A 22067-nucleotide genomic window follows, 5' to 3' on the forward strand; every position below is an offset into this window, starting at 1 on the left:
GACGTCTGATTTGTGTCAATTTATTCTTTTACATAGAGACTGTCCAGTTTGACCAATGTACATGGCAGAGGGGCATTGCTGGCACATGATGGCATATATCACATTGATAGATGTGCAGGTGAATGAGCCTCTGATAGTGTGGCTGATGTGATTAGGCCCTGTGATGGTGTCCCCTGAACAGATATGTGGACACAGTTGGCAACGGGCTTTGTTGCAAGGATAGGTTCCTGGGTTAGTGGTTCTGTTGTGTGGTGTGTGGTTGCTGGTGAGTATTTGCTTCAGGTTGGGGGGCTGTCTGTAAGCAAGGACTGGCCTGTCTCCCAAGATCTGTGAGAGTGATGGGTCGTCCTTCAAGATAGGTTGTAGATCCTCGATGATGCGTTGGAGAGGTTTTAGTTGGGGGCTGAAGGTGATGGGTAGTGGCATTCTGTTATTTTCTTTGTTGGGCCTGTCCTGTAGTAGGTGACTTCTGGGTACTCTTCTGACTCTGTCAGTCTGTTTCTCCACTTCATCAGGTGGGTATTGTAGTTGTAAGAATGCTTGATAGAAATCTAGTAGGTGTTTGCCCCTGTCTGAGGGGTTGGAACAAATGTGGTTGTATTGTAGAGCTTGGCTGTAGATAATGGATCGTGTGGTGTAGTCAGGGTGAAAGCTGGAGGCATGTAGGTAGGAATAGCGGTCAGTAGATTTCCGGTATAGGGTGTTGTTTATGTGACCATTGCTAATTAGCACCGTAGTGTCCAGGAAATGGATCTCTTGTGTGGACTGGTCCGGGCTGAGGTTGATGGTGGGATGGAAATTGTTGAAATCATGGTGGAATTCCTCAAGGGCTTCTTTTCCATGGGTCCAGATGATGAAGATGTCATCAATGTAGTGCAAATAGAGTAGGGGCATTAGGGGACGAGAGCTGAGGAAGCGTTGTTCTAAGTCAGCCATAAAAATGTTAGCATACTGTGGGGCCATGCAGGTACCCATAGCAGTGCCGCTGATTTGAAGGTATACATTGTCCCCAAATGTGAAATAGTTATGGGTGAGCACAAAGTTTAGCCACCAGGTTTGCCGTGACATTATCGGGGATACTGTTCCTGACGGCTTGTAATCCGTCTTTGTGTGGAATGTTGGTGTAGAGGGCTTCTACATCCATAGTGGCCAGGATGGTGTTTTCAGGAAGATCACCGATGGATTGTAGTTTCCTCAGGAAGTCAGTGGTGTCTCGAAGATAGTTGGGAGTGCTGGTAGCATAGGGCCTGAGAGAATTACACAAACTAACCAAGCAGCATAGAATTGAACAGTACTTTTGACTGTAAAGATTCTTTCACGTGCTATCATCTAAGGGATCACTAATGCCTTGATCCTACTCCTGTTCAAGTTTGCAAAGTCAAGCACTCAAAGGTTGGAAATGTCAGAATTAAGACTGTCTTTGCAACCTTAATTTACCCCCTTTGTGTGTATGAATTATAATGCAGTCGTTAATTAGTGATCACATACTAATTTTTCCACAGGACCTCTGCCTCATTCAGTGCACAAGATGGACTGTGCTCATTTAATGAGCACCTATTCAATATTTTGTTTTCTCCTCCTTGTTCAATGTGCAGCCATAGGCCTTATTTGCTACATGCTCTTCAAACCCTGCTCTGAAGACAGAATTAATTAAATTTCCTCATGGGCTTTTCTGTGGTGCTCATCACTGTAATATCTGAGTGTTTCATAAACAATTTATTTTCACAAGTCCCCTGTGAAATGAAGGTGTATCACTATTCCCAGTGTACAGAGGGGGAACTGAGGCACAGAGACATTAAGGTCAAAAGTATTCACTAGTCTGGGGTGCCCAACCTGAGACAACTAGGACATCATTTTTCAGAGTACTTAGCTTTATATAGCACTTTGTGTGTTCAGTGCCCAGCTTCCTTTGACTTCAGTTTTAGCTGAGAGCGCTCAGCACGTCTTCAAATCAGGCCACTCATCTATTTGCCAAGTGAAACAAAAACCTTTCATAGCTCAACTAAACCACTGAGACCAGCGGTCCTTTCAGAAACTCTAGGTATCACCTAGGATTGAGAAACAAGATGCTCCCGGTAATTAACTATGCTCCAAGCAGACACTTAAAAGAAATATTGGCTTTTACTGGAGTTACACCATTATTTCTTCCATGAAGCTTCTTATGAATAATTCCTGCTGGAAAAAAATCCTACATGCTTTCTTTTCATTTATATTGTAATACAATTTATTATACAAGAGTGACCTCCATTCAGGGTTCAGAAGATCAGAGTACTCAAAGGAATCGTCACAGCACTAGGTATCTCCAGCTAGGGTTTACATGCAGCATGAAAAGAATGGGAAGTTAATGTATCAAATCAGAAAGTCTCTGTGTGGTAGTGTTAACCTCAGTGTTGAGTTATATATTAGTAGTAATAATATGGTAGTGCCTAAGGCCAGGGCCCCACTGTGCAAGGATATATTAGAGACAATACCTACCTTGAATATCTTACAGATTAAGTGTCAGATTACAGGTGGCTACAACAGGTTCCCATTGCTGCAGTCATGGCAGCATCAAAACTCTCTTCACGGGTTAGTGTGGATTGTTTTAGGAGTAAAATTTCCTACACCGTAAGTATTTAATATAAGATCAAATGGTGCTTGGTTCTTGAGTGAATGTTCATGGTGGAGACGCAAAAAGAGCCTCTCCTCCTGACCCCACACAGGGCCAACCATAATTGCAGACTGCTGCCTGCTAGCACCCTCGGCATGGTGGCTAAGAAGAGGGGGCACGAATTTGGCCCTCTGTAGGAGCCAGTCATGGAGGAGGCTTCATGTTGATCCTTCATAAGGAGTGGTTAAGTGGACATTCCCTCCCTTCCGCCCAAACTCCATCCCTACCATGAGCTGGGACGTTCCAGTAGGCATCTTGCCCAATTGGTGGGGTACAGTATGTTTGCACTTGGATTTCCAGTCACGTTTGACCATGTGTTAGCTAACATAACTGTACATTCTCGTGCAGATGCTGCAACAAACGTTTGTTACAGGACACAAACAGCCCTTTATTCCTAGCAATATAACCCAACACAACTAGCAACAAACTTTTGGCTCCTGCTCACGCTAGATGCTGCACTTGTGTTAGTTAACCACGTTTTTGGTTTACATGTGTTAAAACAGGTCTAAAATTCAAGTGTTATTCACACCCACAGAAAATTTGGGTGCATGAATGGCCCAAATTCCATTTCTCAGTCAGAGCAAATTGTTGAACATGCACAACTGTGCACACAAATTGTGAGACACAAACACAAATTTACTGAGTAGGTTGGGAAGCTGGCCCAAAATCTTTCGTGTAAAAATTCCTCTCTTTTCTGAAGTGGACTAGGTTCTTCGTAACTCAAGCAGTCGTAGGCGTTTACTAGTGCTCAGCCTGGATTTTTCTCTACATACACCGCTGTCCCTTGCAAGCAATAGACACTGTGCTGCCTATGGCCTATAAAGGTCTGTGTGGGAAGAGAATGCTGCAAGAGCGTGCTATGGTGCCGTGAGGTTCTTTGATTGGATTGACACAATAAGGCAAAGATGTGAAAATAAAAATAATAGCTGGCTCTGGTACTACTTTACCTAATCAAAGCACTTCACCAACAGTATCCAATTAATCCTTCAACTATCCCAGTGAGGCTGAAATTATCCCCATTTATGGGCAGGTAAACTGAGGCACCCATGGAGAGGACAGCTTTGTTGTCTAAGCTTCAGGTTTAAAACAGGCTGGAATCCCATAAGAGCTGATCAAGCTCTTTATACTTACAAAGCAGAGAAAACCTCAGCACACGAGCCACGTGGGGGATCTGTGGGATGAAACCATGAAAAATGAGCCTCTAGCTGCTCATTACACAGGAGACTTTTCCACAAGGTAGGAATTAGCTCCAGTCTCCTTGTCCAGAATTCCCACCCGTACTCTTATGTTGTGTATTGATCACACCTCTCCTGGCTGCCACACTTCATCCCAGAGATCAAAGCTTATCGGTGCGGCTGACTGTACAATTTGTGAAGTGGCTTGGGACTAAATGGTACACAATTAAGAGGCATTATGGTCCAGTGGGTAGGGTGCTAATCTGGAATTTAGGTGACCTGCATTCAGTTCCCAGCTCCACCCCAGGCTTTCTGTGAAATCAATGAGAGTTGGGCATCTAAACTGCTTGGGAATTTTTGAAAATCCCACTAGACATCCCTCTACATCTTTAGGTGCCTAAACACCTATGAGAGTCTGGTCCATAGTCTCTCTGTGACCCAGTTCCCCATCTGTAAAACAGGGCTAATAGCACTTCCCTGCCTCACAGGGGTGTTGGGAAGCTTGTGAGGTACTCAGATACTACAGTAAGGGAGGCCAAATATGTTCCATCGATAGCTACAGGTAATAAAAATCCCTATTGCGAGGAAGGGAAAACAGTGCCTGATCCCAGAAGAACCAGTTCAGCTTCCCCCCACTTTCCAGAGCCAATACAGAACATTTCCCTCCACAGAAATCTGTATGACAGTAATACAAAAACCTGAAACCGTGTCTGAATACAGATCAGTGGTCTCAACCACATCATTACATCAGCAAGGAAACACAGAGCGTTCACAATTGTATGCCTTAGATATGCTGTAGAGCTGGTCTCCCGCAGGGAGTGAAAAGAAAAAATTACCTCCTTATCCTTTTCTCCCATTGTGCCAGCTGGCTTATGCCCCAGGGGCATCCCATCCACACACCAAACGCAGCATAGCACTATGCTATGGAAACCAAACAGGGCCAAAAATCAGGTCCCCATCTGTCCTTGAAAAAGGGTCAACACCAAAACCGGAACATGAAAAATGTAACATGATTTTCCAAGAGACAGCCAATTGAAAATGCCATTTTGATGGAGTGTTTTTTTTAATCCTTGTCATTAAATTGCAACACCAGTCTTAGTAAGGGCAAAGTATACATGATGCAAAACAATCAGGGACATCTGATTGGTATCTGGCTCTCTCACCTGTAAAACTAGCAAAGCAGAGCTCAGCTGCACGGTGAAGGTCCCACTGGGCTTCCGGGACAAATCCTCAGTGTAGTTGTGCATTGTTTTAATTGACACACAGCTGTGCCATAGAACAGGCTAATGAAATGCTGAAAACACCATTTCCAACCTTCCAAACTTCCCTGCTTTTCAAGAGGAGAAAAAAACACAGAAACTGGCCTCTGCACTGTGACTCTTTAAACAAAGATGCAACGAGGTCGCGTGTGTTTGGCTGCAAAGAAAGAACCAGGCACAACAGAGCGAGTCCTTGTTAGGCAAATACATGCCTTGGGCAAAGTGGGGAGGGCAGCCAACTGCAGGAACTCTGGCTGGACCTACCCACCATGTAATGGAAATGGAGAACGACATGTATAAAATGGCATATTAATTTGGAGCAGTGTTGCAAAAGCAGTTAAATGAGGGGGGAAGGGAACAAAGAAAACTGCTTTTATTAAATGTCTCTTTTGTTTCACACTAGCCCTTTTCACTAAGGAGCCTTTGCAGGGTTTTATTCAGTATTATACCTTGTGGCCCTATTGACCAGAAGGAGCCTTAAGTTTTCAGGAGTTGCAGCAGCTGCCAATCAGTACTTATGTTCTAGCTTTCCCAGGAGAGAGACTTATTGGTATTTAAAACACACAACACTCCCCAACCCTCCTTTTTTATTTGCTATGTATAACAAGGAACGGGAGTTGAATCGGGCTCTAAATTGATATTAAGCTCCAAATCCTGAATAGCCTGGCTGTGCAGATGTACTTAGGAGAAATTCTCCCATAGGATACAGAACCACCCACACCCCATAGGTGGAGGAGGAGGAGGAGAGGAAGACTGATGTGGCTACAGATCCTCTGACCTCAGCCCTTCCCCACCTCCTTGCACGTGTCCGGCTGCGCAGGGTGCTAATGAAGACCAGGGCCAGGGCTGCTCAGCTGGGGCATGCTCCCCGAAGCCTTGTGCAGCAGAATCACACCAGAGCGGCAAGCGCAGGATTTGTCCTGAGGGCTCAGTCCTTCCTTTAGTTAGTTGGGCGTAAGTCAGGAGTAACTGTTGGCATCAGCAAAGTTATTCCTGCTTTACAACATCCTACACGAGAGCAGAACTTGACCTGAAATTTCAGCATCACGTGCCTTCGTTGAAAGCGTCTTCAGCAAGAGATGCAACAAATCTGAGAGAGAGCACAAAGCGTTCTTTTTTACGCTGGAGTGACTGGCAGCAGAATTTGGCTCCTGGTATAAGCCTGCATGTATTTTGTAGTGGAATCTGTTGATCCACTACATGTAATTTGCTAATGGTGCGGACGCAAATAGCTAGCCGGAGGGCTGGACTACACTACAAAGTCAGGTGGTTTAACTACATTGCCCAGGGCTGTGAAAAATTTCCTGGGCAATGTAGCCCTGGAAAAACAGCCCTGGGCAATGTAATCAAACCAACGTAAGCCCCAGCATAGACACCACTAGGTCAACGGAAGAATTCCATCCACCAAGCAACTGGCTCTCAGACAGGTGGGTTTACTAGAGCAGCGGAAGAACCCCTGCCATCGCTGTAGTGTGTCTACACAGCTGCAGCTGTGCTGCTGTAGTTTTCTAGTATAGACGTGTCCTCCTTCTAGTCTCACCCTGGTTTTAACTCTGTATGACTCCATTGCTGCTCTCCCTGATTTACAGCCATGTGAGGGCAGGATCAGACCCCTTGCATTTGAACCTGTTTTCTGTAATCAAAGTAAGATGAATTACAGAGGAAGGCGTTTGGTAGAACAAAACAGTTTATTTTGACAGAGGCATTGTCAGTTACAGTCTGATCCCAACCCGAAATGTAAAGCTAATGCTCCAATCGCTGATCCATTACACAATATTCACCCTGCTTTCATCTTTGTGGGCCATTCACAGGCAGTGAATGCTCCATTCACAGGCAGTATGCGGGCTGGGCTGGCAACATGTAGGACAAGAGAGCGCCCGGCTATCTGAACAGAACCCAAATGGAGCAGTTCCCATTACTGTTTACATGTGGAATCGCCAACGGGATATATTTGAAAGTGAGTGTTCATGAGTATACTCCATAGACACCAGGTAATAATACTTTTCATCTTCCAAGCACTGTACAAGCTTTAGTCCTCACAACACCCCTGTGAGGTAGGAAGGATTAACAACTCTATTTTACATATGGGGAAACTGAGGTACAGAGAGGTGAAAAGGGCACTGTCAGCTCAAACCTGGCCTAACAATTAGAGTGTGAAAACAAGTGTTTACATAGCCTGAGACCAAGAGAATGATTTTTCTTACATGATAGTAGAAATGGTTGTTTTTCCATTCCCCCTGCAGTGTTTGCAATTCAAACACTGCACTGCAGAGCTGAAAAACTGGAAGGCAAATTGACTTAGTGATTTTAATTGTCCCAGATGAGAAAAGTAAAAAAAAAAAAATCATAGAGAAAATAATCTGATTTTAAAAATTGTTTCACGTAAAATCATCTAAGTAGTTAGTAACGTACTGGAGGTAAAGACGTTTGCAGCACAGGATTTTGCAGTTGACATTGTCTCTACGTGACATTCTGCGAATCTGAGATGGAGTCAGGATTGGGACTTTGAGCACACCTCTCCTTAAAGAGACAAACTGCATTGACTTCCAATTGGAGCCAACGCCCCTTCATTGGCAGAGTGGATTTCAGAACTGAAAAGCAGCAGAAGCCTCGGGAATTCTCATAGCCAAACAAACTCACCCATAGCCTCATTGTGGTTTTATTGAGAAGAGTTTACCATACTCTGCTCTGTACGGAGAGGAGTCTGCGTTTATGCATAAGGAGCTTTAGGACTTGATTTGGAGAAGTACAGAGTACCCACAGCTCCCACTGATTTACATCTTGGCTTCTTTCCCGCCCTTCTTTAGTGGGAGTTGCAGGTGCTTATCACTTCCCAGGAACAGGCTCATCAGGGATCATTCCTCTAGGATCCACATATGGATCTTCCCATCTCTGCACACAGCAAGGGGTTGTCCTCACCCTACTGTCCCCTCTTGCCCTCTCAGGGCCATCTGTAGGCCCAAGGATTCGCACTTGGGGAGAGACGTGTGCATCATCCTCAGCGGTACCCTGCCAGGAAATCCATCCAGAACAAAGCAGCGGAGATGGCATTCACTCTTCCTTTCCCCCATGCCATATACGATGGCTGGGAGCAGTGGCCAGAGACGGAAGCCATGGCAGCGGGGCTCCCTTGCACTGTCCTTGGCAGGGAATGGGGAAAAGGCCAGAGCGTCTGTGTGGGGCAGTGCCCATTCAGATGCGCATGTGCCTCTGGCAGATCTAGGGAATCTGGAGGGGAAGAACCCTTACTTATTCCATAACAGAGGCACACCCTGCCTCGCCCCAATGGAATCATCTGGGGAAGATTCCACAGAGGAGATCTCCTGGAGGTTTACTCACCCAGACTGATTTCTTATAGGCTTTTTGGTAGGCAGGGGTTGGGATGATCCCCCACCCCTACACTGAGAGGTTGCAAAATTCTTCCCGAACAGCATGATTTTATTTTCCCAAAAGGTTTGCAGCCTTTTCGGATTCAGCTTATATGGAGTTGATTTAACTATAGCTTCACTTGCATATTTTTAAGACCCAGATATCCTGCCCCCCAGAGCAGGCAGTAGCTTTTTATATCTCGAGCTCTCCTGTAAAGGGCTTACGTCTCTATCTAAAATGAATGGAGTGGCTCAACTCTGTCCCCCACACACGCACACATATATAATATTTACCGTATATATTACGAGATGATATGGCATGGCTCTAGCAACACAGCATCTGCACAATTGCCCTGAACCACTTTACACTGGGCATGGAACAGTTGCATTTTCCAGATAGGCCAACAGATATTTACAGGTAAAAATAAAGAGTTGTCAAAGCAATAGTTCCAAAATCTAGATTAATTTATATTTCTGGATAATAAGAAGTGTCGCCTAAATAACTATGGTGATAGGTGCTATATAAAAAACAGATAGAGTTGTCTGGATTCATTTATAATTGCATTTGAAAGGATGGGTAAAGCTGGCATAGGAAATCCCATCCAAAATTGAAATTCTAGCCTGCTTAATTCAATTCTTCCTCTCCCTCATTTCTTCTAGTAATAGCACATATACATTTATACAAGGTATTCGAATGATGTTCTAACATCCTGGAAAACAGTGAAATAATTCAAATCAAATGTTTGCGGCTACAAAATGCTGCTTCTATGAAATAAAAACATAAAATATATGCAATTTTCCCCTGGCAGTTTATTATGGTATGAAGAAAAAACATTCTGTGCTTGAAGCTGACGTTATATTACAAATGTATTGCAAAGTATGATGTGACTATTAAAATATGATTACACAAAGTATGAACATTTTAAGAAGTTTACAGTACAGTGGATCTTTTATAAACAGACTTAAATATACATATGACAATAGTAGCTGACAAAAACATCAAAAAATTAACTATTAATGTTGATAGACTTTTCCCCGTGGAAAAAAAACAAGTCTCACGTTAAAATCAGAAAATTATGAAAAGCCTTGAAACCAGGAACAAATCACCTGTACACTACAAATATACATGGCAGAGGTGTGCAAACCAGAACTATTGTGTCATTGGATAATACCTCCATACAGAGGCTTTACAGTGTTTGGCTGATGTTTGCTCTTCAGGTGTCACTCATTTCACACCATAATTCTTCAATTGGTTGCAATCTATAGTCACGTAGTCTGTGTTAACAGTTGTACTATTATGAGTATATACTCAGTACTAGACAGTTAATGCGTTCAACGCTCTCATCAACATATGGAGGAAGTGTATCCTGACTGAAAACTCTGCTGCAGTCGGGTATCTGCGGGTGGATCCCTCCACCTGCATGAAGCCCTGATGGGATCCACTCACGAGGATCGGTTTGCAGGATGGGTGCTCTGAATAGGTTGACAGTTTAAAAAAAAAAAACGCAACTCCTCAATCTTCCTTCTTGACAAGGGAGCTAAATTACCACATTTGCTTCCTGTTTAGCCAGTTTGCACGGATACCCCTAGATCATGTGTTAAGTTATGTCAAAAACATAAGTATTTTATGCTGTAATACACAGTATTACTGAAACTAACAATATTATTTGCATATTTATAACAAGGTATAATGAATTTCCTATAATAAAACAAAAAATGTATGCTATAGATCTATTTACAAACAGTCCAGAAAAGAAGTATAAATACTTCTATATTTAATGTTTAGGAAAACATAATTTATAAAATATTCAAATATATACAGTCATCTGAAAAACTGCCAATATTAAACTTTGATGCAGACAAAGAATTGGCCGCGTCCGTTCATTCAGTATTGAAAGAGGAGGCAATTTTTGTTGGTTTGTTTTTACTTTGAAAAGTCATACTTAAGTTATTTACAGGTCAGTCTGCTTCCCTATGAGCTAAACATGTCCGGAGCTTTGAGCGTGCTGTCCCAAAATGTCGTCTATCATTGTCAAATTGTTCAACCAGTCTTCATCATTGTTGCTACTGTTCTTCATAAGGGAGTCTATGAAGTCAGTCTCGCTGCAGTTTCCAGGCAAGATCGAATTGCTCTGTTGTGGCACAAAGTCATACTGCGGCAGCTCGGAAGCAGTATTCATTCTGTTGAATGTTCCTGACAGCTGGCCTGCGGAGGGGTAACTTGGCGGGCAGAGTCCTTGAGCAGGATTGAGCTGGTTAAAACTGGACATGCCTTGTGGCATGGATTTCATAACATTCATAGCTGGCAATGGTCCTCTGGTTAAACCGTGTCTCAAGTTCTGATTATTCAGCGTGCTCAGGCTCTGGCCGGACTGTCCCAGGTTTAGTTTTTGTATCTGTCTGACCTGGACTCCAGGCGCAATCTGATTAGGCGGTGCTACAGCCTGGTGGGAAAACTGCTGACCTGGAATATTTGGTCTCACGTTCTGTTTGGAGACGAGAGGGTTACTGGAGAATTGCTGCATGCTGGTATCCATTTGGCTTTGATTTGGCATTCTTGAAACCCCAGTCGGTGTCCACATCTGAGCAGATGCATTGGGGTAGACAGTAGAAATTCTTGGCATACTAGGCTGTCTTAAGTGTTGCTGAGTTGCTGAGTGATTTGTTAAGGAACTGGAACTAAAGCTAGACAATGTCATTCCTGGCCGGACAGTAGGATGGCTGTGAACCGTTTGGCATCCTGAGTGCATGCCCAGAGAGGTTTGGTTTGGTCGCAGAGGGATGTTAAAATCGGAATTAGGTGGGAAAATCCCTTGCTGTTTCCCAGGATTATGCGGAATCATTACCATTGTCCCACTGTTCTGGGTAACAGAGGTTGGAGTCAGTCCGGAGCCCAAGGTGTTCTGAAGTATTCCCGGGTTGGATGGCATCATGCGGTGATTCAGTGGAGGAGCTGGCATGGACTGACCGCAGTCAGTAGGAATAGGTTGTGGTACTGCTGTATACAAAAACAGGTAATATGTTAAACATTAAGGGTGCATTTATCCCTGAAACGTGGCAGATTTTTAATAGGATGCTTTGCTTTAATTCCCCTCTTTCATTAAACAGGCCTCGCCACAGCATTCCTTGTCACAGAGTTACTACTTGAGTGATAACAAAAGAGGAGAATGCCATCTTATGTGACAAAATGTAGAATGGTTTTCTTTCAGTGCAAAGTATCATTAAGAGCCCTGCATTTTTAGTAGCACACACTTTCACTCCTTACCCTGAAACTGATTCATCTGTTGGGGGGCAAATGAACTCCTCTGCTCAGACGCTACGCCCAGCATGGTTTGTTTCTGCTTCTCCTGGAAAACAAGAGAAAGAGTTGTCACGTTGCAGCCTCTCAAGGAACAAAAATAACAGCAGACATCTGAAGTGTGGCCAGTTGGACACTAACAACTACCCAGCTACACACATAAGCTCTTCAGATGTGCAGCCCAGACAGTTCATTTCAGTCAGGAACTTAATTGTTCACATGCCCCTTCTTGCAAAGGTGTCCTCTAAATAGCACAGTCCAAGCAGGGGCTGCCTTAGGCAAAAATTGTGTAAGCAGGTCCACCTCTGCAGGGGAGCTGGAATGACATTGGGACCACTTTGTTCACCCACCTGGGGGCTAGGGGGTTCTACCCCCAGCTCTCCTTGTTTCTGCTCAACCGGGGCCTGATTCAAAGCCCACTGGGAGTCTTTCCATTGTCCTCAGTGGATCAGGCTCTGTGTGCTGCAGGAATCTTTGGGTCTCCCCAGAATCCACTGGGCCAACTGTCTGGGCATATCCTTTGAAGCACCAGATTCTTGGGGGTGGAACTGAAAGGTGCTCACAGCATGTGAACGAACAGAAATGGGGCAGCCTTCAGGGGGCAGATTGACGGAGGAGACTGCTGGTGGCTGCGAGTGTGTTGGGAAGATGGCTCTACTCTCGTGTGTAGGCCAGATCTCCATTTTAAACCAAAACCTACTGTGGGCCCACAGGGAGAACCCATGGGGAGCTCCTTCCTTACCAAGATATTGCTGGCTCTGCCTAAAGTGAGCTGACTTGTATGCCGTGCACTTTTCCTTCTGTTTCAGAGGCACCTTCTCCAGCACAGCCTGCCCTGTGCTACTGGGAGCTCTGGCCATGTCCTTCCAAATGGTGCTGTGCTGTCTGCTCTGTGACAGCACATACAGTGCAGAGAGCACAGTGTGGACTGGAATGAGTGCCCCACAACACCAGCACAGACAGGCATGGGGCAGGTCAGGAGGGGGCCATTTTGGTAGTGAGAAGGAGGCAAAAGCAGAGAGAGGAGGCAGACAGCCAGTAACTCCAGCTACCAAGCGCAGGACAGGCCTGGTGAGGAAATCTCAGCAAGGTTCCCTCATGGAGCTCCCGCTGCACTGTCCTCTTGGGGAGAGGGGTCTGATCGCCCCAAACCTGGCAGTTTCCTCAGGATCCATGGGAAGCCAGGGCCATGCACACAGAGGTTCTGTGCCTCCTCACTGCCTCTGATCCCTGGCAGCCCCTCCCACCCTGGCTCCCTGACAGCAAGGCTCCAACGCAGCCTCTGCTGCCAGGGCTTCCCCGGCTCCTGGGAGGAGTGGCAAGCTCAGTGCAAAGGGGACTACAACCTGGGACTGGACCATCTACTGGGAGGAATCCCTATGGTGCTGGAGGGGGTGGGAATGAAGAGCATCCCCCTAACCCTGCCTCACTCACTCCTTAAGCCAGAGCCCTCAGCATCTGCCCTCTCTCCTAGCACAGACCCTGGACTGCAGGGGATGGAAACAGCAGCGTGGAGGTGGCCGTGTTCCTCTTCCACAAAAACATATTTTTATGTGTACACACACACACACACACACACACACACACACACACACACACACACACACACACACACACACACACACACACACACACACACACACACACACACACACTCTTCCCCCACTGCAACTGGTGCTGGCCTTTCTCAGAGACAGAAGGCTGGACTCTATGGACCGATACTCAGACCCAGCCTGTTGCTTTCCCACACTCCAGCAATACTCTGCAACAGCCATTTCTTACGCAGCACTTCTCACTTTAACAGTGGCCACGTATACATTACAGGAGTCACGTAGGCACAGCAAGCCGAACCTGCATTAGCTGCCGTCTTATGATTTGCTGCTTCAGCAAATGGTTCCTCATCGTATATCCGTTCACCGTAGTTGGCGCAGGCACCGAGCCTCCGCTTGGTATGGTGCCTGGCTCCTGAAGTCTGGTAACAATTCCAGGATTTTGATCCTGCCAAGAAAGATAAAAAAGAGAAAAAAAAATCAGTCTCACCAGGGAGACACAACAGAAGCCATTGTCCCATCCACTGATGCCCCCCTCCAGCCCAGTTGCTGTTCCATCCTGAATTGCATCTTCTGGATTTTTACAGAGACTGCAACACTGAATGGTGCACATTGTGGCTGTTGTAATGAGTAGCAGTGGACTGCTCTGACTTCAGAGTATCAACACAGGAAGAAACTGAGGGATCAAAGGTTAATCCAAAGTTCTTTGTTCCTGGCCCACAGCTAGGAGACTGATTCACTGGGATCAATGGAGTCACATGGGTGTATAACTGGCAGAAGGGATGTGAATCAAGCCCTACATTCTCCACTAATTCCCCAATGTGATGCTAACAGACAAAGGAAGAAGAGCTGGAGTAAAGCAGGAGCTAGTAGATATCGGATAGAAAGGAGACACACACTGCGGAAAACTTAGGAAAAGGAGAGCCAAGGTCATGCAGAGAGCTGGGAGTGGGGGAGACCAGCATCAGAGGGGAAAGCTCCTGGTTAGGATGATCTGGAAACAAGGCAAGAACCTGAATATGCAGAGGAGGGAAGAGCCAGATTCCCAACTGGCATCAATCAGCGTTACTCCACTGGAATCAATGAGCCAGATACCCAGCTGGTGGGAACTGGAATCGCTCCATTGTGGTCAATAACGGATCGGTGTCAATTTATGCCACCTGAGAAATTGACCCAAGACGAACAGAGGGGAAAATTCTAAAGCCCATCATAACAGCACCCCAAAGATTCTGGGAGCAGAACCTGAAAGGAAGAGGAAGTCAGAAACATTTAAGCCAAAACATCTTACAGAGGTAGCATGTAATTAGGGGAAGAAAAATAAGTGAAAAAGCCACGTCTTCAGTGAAGAAGAGGAAGAGCAGGGAAATACTCCAGCAAACTCTATACCCAGGCACAGTAGCTATCAGTATAGTCCCCATTTTAACATCCAGCTTTTACATTATTTATGATGCTTTGTTATTATTGGCAGAAAGAATTATGTACATTATATCCAGCATTCTTAACCAGGCCATGTTTCCTTTGTTTTCAGAATGGAAGCCCACATCCTTTGTCTGAGAATCAATGTTATCAGAAGATAAGCAAGAAGAAAATGGTTGTTGCCTTTTGACATCTGACAATGAGAATCATGCTAAAATGGAGCAAACAGGATACCAGCAATGGTTTGGAGTGACCAGAAGGAGACGTTGGAGGGTGTTTGTCAAAAGCCAGGCTGTCAGAGCAGGAACGCCTTTCGCGATGGTTTCACTATAAGAGATTGCCCCGGTCATTCGGAGATGTATACTTTTTTAAAAATAGGAGCGATTACCAAGAAGGTCACTGAAATTACTCACTTTTATGGTGCCTCCTTTTGTTGCAGCACTTAGGTCTATTATGCAAAACCACAATTGATGAAATGTAAATGCCTGTGAGATAATTCACCAAAAGACACAAACCTGCAACTCATCACTGAACTCATTATCATTCCTATTCATGGGCAGTCTCACAAGACCAGACATTATTACCACTGCTCTGCTTACAATCCTACTGGACACTATTCCTTTTCTCTCCTCCCTCCCACAGAAGGAGAAGGAGGGGAAGAGAAGTAAATATGATTTACTTCTGATGTAAATACAAAAGTTCATGTAAAGCTAGTGTTTTGCTTTCATGTCAGATATTATTCTGCAGCCATAGTTAAGCTTTGAATAATATGGATTGCCTCTAGGGTAATATTTGAAAGAGCAGGCATTCAGTTTGTGTACTCTGCACATGAAAGACACTGAAATGTTCATATCACTAAAATCCCTGCCATCTACCCAATTTCCTCCCAACTTGTCTTGTTGCGTGCAGAGGGTCTGTGCTTACTGAAGCAAACAAGTTTAGTGCAAGGACAATCATTCTGTTTCGCTCAGGGCTATTGCATTAACAAGTCATAACATTAAAGTCGTCTTCTTCTTCTTCTTTTGTTTTTTTTAACTAATCGTGTCCACCTCATTCTAATTTATCCGAAACCTAATTAAGAAAATAATGTTGGTTTTTCCATATTATTAATGGTAAAGAAGGGGAAATCACATTACTAATTGCAGCTCTTGGGCTGCAGCAGAATGGCCTAACAATATGGGATTTTGCTGGAAGAAGGACAATCAGCCAAGTTCATTTGCAAATACCCAGAATAGGTTGCTACATTTGGGAGAAGTGTTGCATAACATTTAATTAGCCACTAAAGAAAAATAATATATATGCACATTTTTGCTTGGGGGAAAATTAGGCCAAAAAAAAAGGTGGGGGGGAAACAAGGAAGAAATTCAAAGTCTTTCATTTTATAGTTCATGTTTAGGATGAGCAAAAAAACAAAAACAAAACACCTCTTATTTTCACCACTAGTGGGAACTACTGCATTCCCTTACAGTAGTAAATAACCATGTAAGTGTCATGACTAAGAATAGCTCTTGCATGTGGTCTAAAGGATGCTGCTATCTGTATCAAAGGTTAATGAACTTTAAACATTTTTCCTTTTCATCACTCCCCAAGAAAAATCATTTCCCATGCTAAGGCCAAGCCAAACAAGCCACAACCTGAACTGGTCCATGCTTTGGGCTATCCCATTTTAAATTTCAGGAAGATAGCATCTCGGGTAGGATTTGAATTTCAAAGCCAGAGACCACAGCCCTGGGTGTTCACACATCTAGGGGTGCGTTTAGTTACTTGTGGGCTACATCCAAAGATATGAATGCCTGGTGTGCAGTCATTGAATTCCTCTTGTGTTTTTCGTAATACATCACAGCTTCTCTCTCTCACTCCAAAACTCAAATTAAAACATCGAATCAACAGAATTTTTAACCAAACAGCACATTATAAGGAGCCTGGAAATGTTGAAAGCATGTGGTTCTGTTGCTAGGCAAACTGTCACACGGCAGTTTCAGAGCTCTACGGTACTCAGTGGGCTTTCCAGTTTGGCCATTTATGTTGGAGATGGGATTGGTGCTGTGAGTCGGTGGATAGAGACCCAGCATCGGGTGCTTGTGTTGGGAGTTAGGCAGCAAGAGTCAGAGCAGTTTTCAGGAGTGTGTATGCTTAGTATCCATGCTCAGGTTCAACCATTACACCTGTGGGAGAAAACCCTGCTCTTTGTGTACACCAATGATGGGTCAGATGCATCACTGGCCATTCACAAGCATAAACAGCATATGCGGTGACTCACTGTTAGAAATGTACGTATGCACACACAGCACAGGTGATTCCTGGGACTGAGTGTGCAGTCACAGCAATTATGGCTCTGATCCAGCAAAGCATTTACACGTGTGCTTAACTCAAAGGCCATGAATAGTCCCACTAGAGATGACTTTCAGAGTAGCAGCCGTGTTAGTCTGTATCCGCAAAAAGAAAAGGAGGACTTGTGGCACCTTAGAGACTAACATCCGATGAAGTGAGCTGTAGCTCACAAAAGCTTCTGCTCAAATAAATTTATTAGTCTCTAAGGTGCCACAAGTCCGCCTTTTCTTTTTACTAGACACTACGCGCGGCTGAAAGTTAAGCACATGCTTAAGTACTTGGCTGGATCTGGGCCCACGTTTACAAGCCATGCACATTCACGCTTCTGTGGCTTCCAGTTGCAGTAAGTGCACACGCAAATTCGTTGTGTCAACAACATGACCGCATTTCTGAAACTCCAGCTCTTTGCTGTTCATCCAGTAATCACACACGTGTTCACTTAGGTGAGAATCTGGAAAGTTACAGTCCTTAATTCTTCATGAGTCTTCATTAACAAACAGGACTTCCCCAACGTCATCTTGAGGGGGTTAGTCACCCTGGATGGGCAGGCAAGAATCCCATTAACCTTAATCTAAAGTGGTCACTGTTTTTTTAAAAAACAGTTGAAAAGCACCAGTCTCATTTATCATTCCTATATTTTCCCATCTGCTCTTAAGGTGGAACTCTAAGGAATAGAACATAAAGCAACTTCAATTTTAAAATGCACTAAGTTAAGACCAGAGCTATTGAAGATTTACAATATATTTTAGAAGGGGACTGCAAACTGCTGGACGAAGTCATTGAAAACATCAAGAAGACAGTGACCTGCAGAAGAGTGGCTTTCGGAAAGGCACGTTTACTTTACAAGACATAAGCTGCCAGTGGAGACCACTAAGCATTATATTACAGACCCTCACAATAAAGCTAAGTCATGTGAATTTGAGCAGTTAACAGATGGACTAATCAGAACGGAATTCTTTGTGGTTAACAGATAACCAGGTCAAAGCAGGGTTATTGTGAGAAATAGACTCAGCTTTGCAAAGAACAGTGGGTATTTGCTAGTGAAAACTGTGCATCTCAAACGAAAGTAACAAGCAGTGGAAGAACTGAAGTGCATCTGATTAAAAACGCATACAGTGACTGAGCTTTAAAAGTATCTTCCTTTTTGAAAGACACTGCCAGTTTGAGAAATAGTCCCTTTTCTTTAAATGGGGCTCACAGCTGAATCCAGTAATTACAGCTCTCAAAACAGAAGTAAATGTTTAAGTGCAACCACTGTACCAAAGAATAAGGACAAAATGCAAAGGTAAACAGGCAGCACAGATCAGACTTCTTCACTCTTAATATGGGGGGGGGGATAAAATGTTAGTGCCAACATCTAACAAGCTTTCTTAGCCAAGACAATGCTGAAGTAGTTACAAACAAGCTATATTCTAGCAAACTAGAAGAGATACTGCAACAAAACTCCTCAACAGTTCTATTTCTGGCTCTGCTACTGACTCACTGCAAAGCCTGGGCTAATCAGACAACCTCTACGGGTATGTCTACATTGCAATTATACACCCACGGCTGGCCCATGCCAGCTGACTTGGGCTCCTGGGTCTTGGGCTAAGGGGGTGTTTAACTGCAGGGTCCTAGAGCCCAGGCTCCAGCCTAAGCCTGAACGTCTACACTGCAATGATACAGCCCCTGAGCCCGAGCCCTGCGAGCCTGAGTCAGCTGGCATGGGCCAGCAGTGGGTGTTTAACTGCAGTGTAGACATACCCTATGTGCCCAGTTCACATGTCTGTAAAATGGGAAGAATGAGGCTTTCCTACCTTGCAGGGTATCGTGAAGCTTCATTAGGTCATTTATGGACAGCATTTGGAGGGGTGAGCTCACAGACTTTAAGATCAGAAGGAACCATCATGGTCATCTAGCCTGACCTACACAGGTAAGAGTTTTCTTCTGTACAGGGAACATGTAGATGTGTGCTGGCCTCAGACAGCAGCCTCACTGTATCCTTGTGCTCCCACATCTGTCTGTCTGTCTTGTAAGCTCTCTGAGGCAGTGACTGTCTTTTTCCTCTGTGGCTGTACAGCTCCTACAAAGGGCCCAGGTCTGTGACTGGGGCTCCTAGGCACTCTGGCAATATAACTATATTAGAAAGATCCCGCTGTTCCATGCATCAAACTATACTGCAATGAGAGTTGCCTGTTCGGCTCAGTTGCAGGATCCAGAAAGAATCCACACATGGTGTTCCCTCTGCCTGGCATTCTTGAGAGGCTGCATAACAGGAGGAGGGTGGAGACATGCACATGGTTAAAAAAGGAAAATCCTGGTGCAAGCCTTTACTAAGCAGCTGCTATCAATGCGTCCATAAGTTTTAATCTAAATGGATATTAAAAGGTGAAAATATTTGGGTTGAGATGTGGCTACCTTAGTACAAACAACCTCCTTTCTCCCCCCGCCTCCCCAAAGCCCCCCATGCATTGGCAGAATTTTCATGTTACATGACTTAAAGCTGATGTTATAATAGGTCATGACTGTTTACATTAAATCAGCATGCACAGATTATAGACCCTATTTGTTGTCTTTAATATGACTTTACATTTGCTCTTTGGGGAAAGATTTCTTCCTTTCCTTCCCCCTCTTCTTCTCCACCCCCACTCCCATGCCAATTCTACCTCCACTTCTAAGATGCACTTCAAGATAAAACTGACCCTTTTAGTTCAGACGTCTTCTGAAGCTCCCCCCCTCCCCCCACCGTCCTCTTTCTGGTTTGTTTGTTTTAACACAATATACAAGCATTGATAAAACAAACTGTGTAGCTCAGTGGGTCTTTTCTTTTTTCATCTTCCAGCCGTTTAGTTGATATACAACCATGTGAAATACTATCAGACTCAAGTTTCTAGGCTTATCTCAGGGGCTGTCAGTCAGGAACAAGCTTTGTTTGAAGACTGTAAGTGATCCACTGGTATACAGTTTTGTAAAAAAAGAGGGGGGAAATTTTCTTTTAAGGTCTTTCTTCTGTTCTTATGGCACTGGCATGTTCAGCATCACTCAAAGTTAACCCTCCTTGTTTGATGGAAGCAATGACAAGATCACTAAACCTGGTTGGCAACTACACCCGGGACTGTTTTGGCCAAGTAAAATAGAAAATACGCTCATCTCCTTATAGCTGCTCTTACGTTGCATGCTGCTCAAAAGAGAAATATCCATAATTCTGTTTATAAATGCATCCCGGCTTTTAACAGGATGGAAATTCAGCCCAACTCCCACTTCCAAAAACAATTAATCAAATGAGTGAAAACTTTAATGCAAGGATTTTGCCACATTTTTTTTCCCAGCTGGTTTTATTCAGCAGAACAAAGCAAAAAAGATATCTAAAACCTACGGCAAGTTATTGCATTGGTTGTTTTACTTCATACAGAGCAAAATGCATGCTTAATCAGGCCTACCTTAGAACATGCTAATAGGGGTTTTTAATGAACATGATATTGGTAGTAGGAAGGAGCACAGGAGATTGGTTCAGGAGTACAATCAGCTTTCCACTTACTAGACAGGTGGAATACGCAATGTAAGTGGGGATGCATAAACCCCAGGGCAGTTCAGTGCACTGCAGTGTAAGCAAGCCTTAGAGTAGGAGTGGCCCCGGTACCAACCATCAAAAGTGACTCCCTGCCTTCCAGGAGGGGCTGGAGTAGACTGCAAATCACACCTTTGGTACAGGCATCCCCTACTGGCAGACTGCCAGAGCATCATTAATGGCAACCATGGAAGAGGATCTTCTGCACTCCACCTCCCCAAGTGAAGGGCAGCAGCAGGATCGGAGATGCACTCTTATGGAAGCACCCAGGAAATCAGAATGGTAGGAAAGGCTCTGCCGCAGTCCCGATCCCAGGGCGTCCTCAGCACATGAACATTGTTCCACGCTGGCTGCTCCATTCAAGGCCAGAATTCTAAGAGTCTTACTCATTTTGAGCAGGGTCTTTTGGTCACTACCCTTTCTAATACATTCACCTGCCTTAGTTACACACATACACTTCCTGCACGTCTCTATTCCATTCAGGCAAAGTCCAAAATGGAATTCTCTGCAAAGAATAAAATATTTATATTTGGCTTGTTTCAGCTGTCATGAGTCTCCAACCCTTGACAATGCACTCTGGTTCCCACTGCGGGCAGCTTGCCTAGCAATTCAGTGAGATAATCTAAAACTGTATTTACCTCGCCCAATTTTGGCTAGTAGGCCCTTTCTGACCGCCTCTACAAGCTTGCGCTAGCCCCAATGACAAACTGCAATGGCTCGCGTCCATAAAATACAGTCTGAGTCAAGGAATCTGTGTGTGATGTCAAGGCGCTCTCTCTAACAGAGGTGTTGATGAGGTTCGCAGGAGTCAGTGTAGGTGAATGCACAACAGGAGCAGCCACAGAGGAAAGCGGCAGCTTCAGATGCTGAATATATATATTAAATAGTTGGGGGAGGGGGTGGGAAGGATCAGATGAAATAACCATGTGAGGTTTGGCTCAAACATGGCAAAAGTCAGGAAATTCAGTGTTAAGGGGGCAATTTAGCCCTTCACCTGCCCAGTTCTGGAGATCTCTGCCATTTTTATATACTTGGACCAAATCAAGATGGAGTGGGTTAAAACAGGGGTTCTTTTTCTTTCTGAGGCCCCCCCACCACCAACATGCTATAAAAACTCCACGGCCCACCTGTGTCACAAAAACTGTTTTTTTGCATATAAAAGCCAGGGCCGACATTAGGGGGTAGCAAGCAGGGCAATTGCCCAGGGCCCCACACTATAGGGGCCCCTGGGAAGCTACATTGCTCAGGCTTCAGCTTCAGCCCCAGGTGGTTTTCTGCCCTGGGCCCCAGTGAGTCTAATGCTGGCCCTGATTCGTAGACCCCCTGAAACCTGCTCGTGGCCCCCAAGGGGCCCCGATCCCTGGTTGAGAACCACTGGGTTAAAAGAAAGAGTTTTTGAATTGCTCCATTTTTTAAGTTAATGTTTTTTAAAATATATAATATAGATTATGCACATGAGCAGCAATCACTTTT

General features: G+C 44.6%; 1 protein-coding gene across 3 annotated transcripts in view; it reads right to left on the reverse strand.

Annotated features, from left to right (window-relative positions):
- Positions 1 to 9072: 9072 nt before the first annotated feature.
- The window catches only part of MAMLD1 (mastermind like domain containing 1), a 344661-nt gene continuing 331666 nt past the window's right edge, over positions 9073 to 22067 (reverse strand). For 2 of the 3 annotated variants that reach the window (XM_074962616.1, XM_074962614.1), the window contains exons 3-5: positions 13602 to 13748; positions 11718 to 11799; positions 9073 to 11450 (exon numbers count right to left, since the gene is read on the reverse strand). In XM_074962616.1, coding sequence (XP_074818717.1) covers positions 10432 to 11450; positions 11718 to 11799; positions 13602 to 13748 — 1248 coding nt within the window. In that variant the 3' untranslated portion in view covers positions 9073 to 10431. The remainder of the gene's footprint in view (positions 11451 to 11717; positions 11800 to 13601; positions 13749 to 22067) is intronic. The other variant, XM_074962615.1, reaches the window with a different exon arrangement.

The sequence above is a fragment of the Natator depressus genome, chromosome 9 (assembly GCF_965152275.1).
Source record: "Natator depressus isolate rNatDep1 chromosome 9, rNatDep2.hap1, whole genome shotgun sequence".
NCBI lineage: Eukaryota > Metazoa > Chordata > Testudines > Cheloniidae > Natator > Natator depressus.